Here is a 6943-nt window from a genome sequence, read left to right as displayed (position 1 = left end):
GGGGGAAATAAATGATGTATCTCCAAAAAACGTAACAGGCGCGTCATAGGATCGCCGCGAGGAAGCGAAGATGAACTACTACGGGATATGGCTGAGGACTTGGATTACTTTGGTTACCAGTTTATGGGATATTCCGACTACACCGTCATCTCAAATCACCAAATCCTTGCACAATCCTTATTACACTCTTCCCCATTCTGTTGCACTTACTGTCCTACACCACTAGGACTGTGGAATGTTTTAACAACATTTTTTGATTTTCGTTTTTGACTCCCCTCCTTCTAAACCCCATAACTTTTTTATTTCTCCGCTCCCAGAGCCATATGAGGTCTTAATCTTTGCGGGAAAATTTTTTCTTCATGATGCCGCCATTAATTATACTGTATAATGTACTGGGAAGCAGGGAAAAAATTCAGAATGGGGTGAATCTGAAGAAAAAGTGCATTTCTGCGACTTTCTTATGGGCTTTGGTTTTACGGCGTTCACTGTGCAGCCAAAATGACATGTCCCCTGTATTCTATGTTTCGGTCCGATTCTGGGGATACCAAATTTATATGGTTTTATTTACATTTTAACCCCTTAAAAAAAATCCAAAACTGTGTTAAAATATGTTTTTTCTAAAAGTCGCCATATTCTGACAGCCGTAACTTTTTTTTATACGTAAGTGTACGGGGATGTATAGGGCGTCTTTTTTTTGCGGGGCCGAGTGTACTTTTTAGTTCTACCATTTTTGGGAAATGCTATTTCTTGGATCACTTTTTTATTCAAATTTTTATCAGAATCAAAACAGTGAAAAAACAGCGGTTTGGCATGTTTAACTATTTTTCCCGCTACGGCGTTTACCGAACAGGAAAAATATTTTTATAGATTTGCAGAGCGGGCGGTTTCGGAAACGGGGATACCTAACATGTATGTGTTTCACAGTATTTAACTACTTTTATATGTGTTCTAGGGAAAGGTGGGTGATTTGAATTTTTAATACTTTTTTTTAAAAAATATATATTTTTTTTTACTTTTTTATTTTGTATTTTTTTGCATTTATTAGACCCCCTAGGGGTCTTGAACCCCAGGGGGTCTGATCACTAATGCAATGCATTACAATGCTAATGCATTGCAAAAAAATCATAATTTCTTTTGCAGGCTGCATAGACCAGCCTACAAAAGAAAGTGAATGCAGACCGGCCCAGGAAGCTTCTACAAGGCTCCCGGCTGTCATGGAAATGTAGCTTTCTCCAAGTCCCGGCGATCACCGGCAAAATGGGTACCGATTGGAGACATTAGCGGCGGTTGACTACTGCATAAAGCAGTAGACACCCGGCGGCTATGGCGGCATGCGCCGTACTATTACGGAACTGTAGACCCCATTATAGTCAATGGGGTCCATGGGATATTTTAAGGGTCTGCCTCTCTGTTGTCCAGGTCCTCTGACGAACAAAAAGAGAGAGACAGCGCTAGCATGAACCTAGTGTCATATTAGTAAATCTGCCCCTTTGTGGGGCAGCACGGTGGCTCAGTGGTTAGCACTGCAGCCTTGCAGCGCTGGAGTTCTGGGTTCGAATCCCGCCAGGAGGAATATCTGCAAGGAGTTTGTATGTTCTCCCCGTGTTTGTGTGGATTTCCTCCCATTCTATAAAGACATACTGATAGGGAAAAAAATGTACATTGTGATCCCTATATGGAGCTGAATCTACATTTAAAAAAAATAAAAAATCTGCCCCTTTGTATTTAGTAATGCATTTCTATTAAGAGTCCTCTCCACTGAGTCCAAGAGGAAGAGAGCCTTGTATGAATTGGTGCAGGGAGGCCTTTGGAGCCCTGTGTGCAGGTGAGGGTACTAAAGGGGACGTTGATAGGACATTTTATGGATAGGTTTATAATGGGAATACCCCAAGTAGCCAGCATATTTGGGGTATTGAAGAAAATATATAGTTAGCAGGTGACAGCTAAGTCGCCTCCTTATTATCTTTACATCAACTCTCTGCTATATTGTGCATCAGGCCTTAGAAATGTCACTGAAGCGGCTGCTGCCGGTGAATTATTTAGGATACAGAAAAGCGCCCAGGCGAGGAGGATGGATGACAGTGAAGGGGAACAGAACAGCTTGCTGTGAGCGGGTTACTGTAAATAACACAGACACCTGAATAGATAAGAGCGCTGGTACTCGGGTGTATGAACTAGAGCGGAGCGCTGGTGTCTGGAGACGTCTACATCCAGCCCACACTGCCAGGCCTGCAAATGTTTCCTTTCACCAACAGTTAACGCAAGATAAGCAGATGGTCAAAGATGGTCCCGAAGGGATTTACATGGGAAGCGAGAGTGAAACGGGATAACTGCCAGGAAACATGAAATGTGTGGCACACAACATTGCTGACAAGTTCCTCAACAGCAGCACATTTAGACAGTCAGACTCAGCCCGGCACATGTGTCACTGTTCTTTCCACCCAACTGGATAAAGTTGTAATGAGGAAGACAGACCACAGGACGTAAACCTTGTTCTCTCATGGAAAAACCTACCACAAATCTACGGCTGCAAAACTGCCATGAGAAGCATAGACTTTCTAGGTCTTGCTGTTTGCAAATTCTCCTGCATGCTCTGCATTATATGGGCCCATCTACTTCCTTAAGAAGTAAGGGTTAAAGGGGTTGTACCGTTAAGGACACTTATCCACAGGACAGGGGATAAGTGGCTATCGATAGGCGTCTGGCCGCCAGATCCCCCAGCTATGACCGAAATCCCCCTAAAGTCTCCCTGTGAATGGAGTGATGGGTGCTACAATGTCTTCTATGGCCGAGATGACAGTCCCGACAACCCCATGGCAATGACTGGAGCTCTGGTCTCACAGGGTTTGTGCTTGGTCAGTGTGCTGGTTGTGTTTTCACAAGGGCAAAACTCAACACGGGTCCATTATGTGGCCTGGGCTCACTGCAGGAAATCTATAGATTCGTGAAGGCATGGGTGGCACATGAATATCATCAATGTACCGTCCGTGTTGTTTTCCCAAGGACATGTTCATGTGCATTCAGCCTTACACTGAGATCTATAGAACCAACAGCCAAGAATTCCCGCATCAGAATCAGGACCAAAATATGCAGTCCTGTGCCCCGTGTGAACGAGGCCTTAAGGGGTTGTGAGGTTAAAGGGGTTGTCCCATCACAAGGATCCTATCTATACTCCTAGTTTATGTGGATTTAAGACTTTTCCTAAATGCATTGCTTTATCAAAACTGCTTTGTTTGGCTGCTATCTTAATTTATTCACTTCATTGTTTACACCCTGTTTCTATGGCGCTTGGGGTTATCTGCTCATTTGTCAAGTGATGTAGCTGCCTGCTCTCAGGGGGGAGGGAGGGGCTGGGGGCAGCTCTGAGCTGTTTTTGTCTGATAAGTAGCGGAGCTTCTCAGATAGGGGAGGTGAGAGCTCCGGATTTTTGAGCTCTTATCAGCCGGTTTAATTGAATTTGGCTGATAAGGGCTGAGATAGGGAGTCCCTTACCTCTGTATGTAATGAAAACTGACTCAAATCCAGCTCTGCTACATCAGCTTCACACTGTGGTAATTCATTTACAACCAATCCCATGCAAGTGAAACCCCGCCCACCAATGTGCCGAGAAAAGCAGGAAGTGAAGAGAGCACAAAAGCCTGCAGGTTGGTGAACAAGCGTCATGAGAATACCCCTTTAAGGACGGATAAGTGTAAGACCCCAGGAAGTCAGTCATAGGAGCATGTTCTTGTGATACATCAGTAATAAGACAACTCCTTTATTGCTGGCATATGCTTTATAAGGGTAAAAATCCTGTAAAATGTTTTTGTTTTTTTGGGGACCCTGATCCTACGATCAGTCGTTTGCTTTCACACAGTTGGGACCTAAGTAAGTACTGGAGCACATAAGTTTAATAGAGTGCATGGCCGGTTTGGTGGAGGTTACTTTGGCCCTTTTGTAAAAATTTATCCCAAACCTAAAATTCATTTTCAACTTCCAGTCCACGGATTCTTCAAGACTTTGAGTTAAAATAAGGACATTGATGTGTACGAAGCGTGTTCCCGAAAGTAACCTCTCCAGCGAATGTGACACGTCTGATTACATAAGAACAGATCTCTGCAAAGAGCCGAGCTCAGGGGGATAGGAGGAGAGATAGAAGTTGTCTGCAATTACCAGAATATTTATTTTCTGCTTCCAAGAAGACTTCAGGACCGAGTAAGCAGTTTACACTGCAGCTGTAACTTTCTCTTCTGAGAAGGGCGGGAGACGAGAGGACTATTTTAAGACTGGCCATGAAAAGAAGTCGCAACTCAAGCCCTCATACCAGAAAAACGCCTCCATATGGGGTCAAAAATCCTGGAACTTTTTGATTTGTGAGTTTGAGTAATGCACAGAAAAATACTGGTATCTTATTCACTTAGGAGGACCCGTCAGATCTCGTGACAGGACTGTCTTAAGGTGATGGTCACATTGTGGAAAGTGATGCAGAACCTACCCCCGAATCAGCGGCAAATTCTGCCCAGAATCAGGAAGCACCCCGCTAAATCTGCGGAGCCCACGGCTCGAGACTCCCTACTGACTAAGTAAAGATGCTCCACATTTAATACATGAGGCCAAATATACAGTCCGGTCATATTAATGTGACCACCGCCTACTTTTGACGTCAACGTTAAATAACCAATGGCAGACGGCGCGTGTCATCAGCCATCTGGGTGCACTCATCATTGTGGAAGGTACGATGGATCAACACAAGTATGCATCTATCCTTGCGGACCATGTTCACCCCTATATGTGAGCTGTTTGTGCTCAGGATGATGGCATCTACCAGCAGGACAATACGACGTGTCATAAAGCTCGCAGTGTACGAGTGTGGATCAAGGAGCACCAGGGTGAGTTTACCGTACTCCCTTGGCCAGCAAATTCCCCGGACGAGAATCTTTTGGACCACCTCAACCGGATTGTTCGCGCCATGGATGCTCAACCACGTAACCCAGCGCAGCTGGCCACGGCACTGGAGTCGGCATGGCTCAACATCCCAGTGACCATCATCGCAACATCCCCTCTCTTCCTGCACGTCTCGCAGTGGTCCGCTCTGCCAAAGGTGGTTATTCTGGATTTTGACAGGCGGTCCCATTAATGGGACTGGACTGTGTATAAGTCATTGCTAAGACTGGAAATCTTACAAAGAAGAGCACGATGTTGCTTACATGACATAGCGAGTGTTTTACCTACCTGACATTTTTACCCTGCTCTCTCAGCATCTTCACTAAATCCGCAATGGGATATTGAGCTTTAGCAGCGCACAGACCATAACCTGCAAAGAAAACAATGAAGACGTGAATAGGACATGGCGCTCTCCAGCTGGAGGGGCTCCCAACCGTGCAGGAGACAAGTCCATTAGAAGCAGCTCCCATATGTGGAAATGCCCACTTGGTACAGTTCCCACTGCCTGTACTTTCTGTTGTGCTGTCTGTCAGCCCTCTGGGGGCCTCAGTCATGGGAACCAGTTATTGTTGGGGGTCCCAGCGATCATATACTTTGGATATAGGATAAACGTCAATCTTAGAACGGTTCCTTTTAAATATTACACTTGGTCAATTTTTAGTCTTTTTCTTACTGACATCCTTGACGTGATATAGAAGAAGAACTAGAGCTACACAACAGACTGGTACTGCTCAGGATGGAGCACAGATCAGATACTGATGACCTAATACCCCGACCCCGCACTGACCAGCTATTCCGGCAGCCTCCAGGTGCTATCTGTTGAAACTGTTTCAAGTATCTCCACTAGTGGCCACTGTTTTCGAGGACTTTCTATTGCCACCACTAGAGGCCACCAATCTCTAGCCTTGCCCTCAAACAAGATGGCCAGTATTGTCTCAGATCAGCGGCCATCTTGCTTCTTATTTGCGGCCATCTTGCTTCCTGTTTGCAGCCATCTTGCTTCCTGTTTGCAGCCTATTTAAACCCAGAGCACCTTTAGTCCTACGCTTGGGCATTGTGTTATCTCCAGTCTCTAGCTCAGAGGTATACCTTCTCCAGATTGCTGCTTCTTACTGCTTACCCGCTTGTGCATCGACCCAAACTCCGTCTGACTACCCGCCTCTGTGTAGACCCCGGCTGTCCACTGACCAAGCCTTCTACTGTGTTGTTTCCTGCTGATCCTCCCGGCCCTCGGATTCCAGTTGTGTATCATCAGAATTGTAACACTGCTGTACTAAACAGGGAGTGGATGCAGTCTACAGTCTCAAGTAATAGGAGCGGAGCTGCAGTTCCCTACACTGTACAGCGGTGGCGCCAGAGCATACTTGAGTAGAATCAGGCTCCCCTGCAGCAGTTATAGCTGATCAGGGCGGGTTCTGGGTGTCAGTATGAAATATGCAGTTGGGGCTAGAAATCCCCTTCAAGGTATTGTCTAGTTTACAAAGACCACCATCATATACTCCACTAAAATTTCCTTTGGTCAAAATTCTCAGCATTTGGAGAGCAGATTAAAAAAAAATGTATTCTCTGTAGGAGCTATCCTGCTATACCTTACACAGACAACCTATTGATTTAAAGGGGTTATCCAATTTCTATGATTGATGGCTTAATCAATAATAAATTGGCAGGGGTTCGACAGTAATAGAATTCATAGGCTCAGCGTTGCAGTACCTACACTCGCCACTACATTTGGTAGCATGGCTCTCCCATGCTGCCGCGTTACCAGTAACCTGTGGGGGTGCCGGGTGTCTAATACTGATGGCCTATCCTAAAAATAGGCTATCAATCATAGAAACCAGATAACCTTCGTAATTTGCCATTGTGTAATACTTCATTTCTCCAGTGGAGGAGCTGCAGCGAAACTGAATACGTACTGCTAGGTCTTTCCACAGATTACACTTGATCGCTCGGGCAAATTATGATTTGGACTCATCAAACAAGTAGGAATTGCGGAAAGCAGAGGACCAAGGTGGACACACTA

The 6943-nt window shown here is 45.2% G+C and overlaps 1 protein-coding gene across 1 annotated transcript in view; it reads right to left on the bottom strand.

Moving 5' to 3' along the window:
- Positions 1-6943, bottom strand: part of NNT (nicotinamide nucleotide transhydrogenase) — a 96037-nt gene that overhangs the window by 16617 nt on the left and 72477 nt on the right. Inside the window, exon 19 of the mRNA XM_075268925.1 lies at positions 5212-5293. Coding sequence (XP_075125026.1) covers positions 5212-5293 — 82 coding nt within the window. The remainder of the gene's footprint in view (positions 1-5211; positions 5294-6943) is intronic.

The sequence above is a fragment of the Leptodactylus fuscus genome, chromosome 1 (assembly GCF_031893055.1).
Source record: "Leptodactylus fuscus isolate aLepFus1 chromosome 1, aLepFus1.hap2, whole genome shotgun sequence".
Taxonomy (NCBI): domain Eukaryota; kingdom Metazoa; phylum Chordata; class Amphibia; order Anura; family Leptodactylidae; genus Leptodactylus; species Leptodactylus fuscus.
The sequence above is the reverse complement of the archived record's forward strand: the minus strand, read 5'-3'. Positions and strand labels throughout refer to the sequence as shown.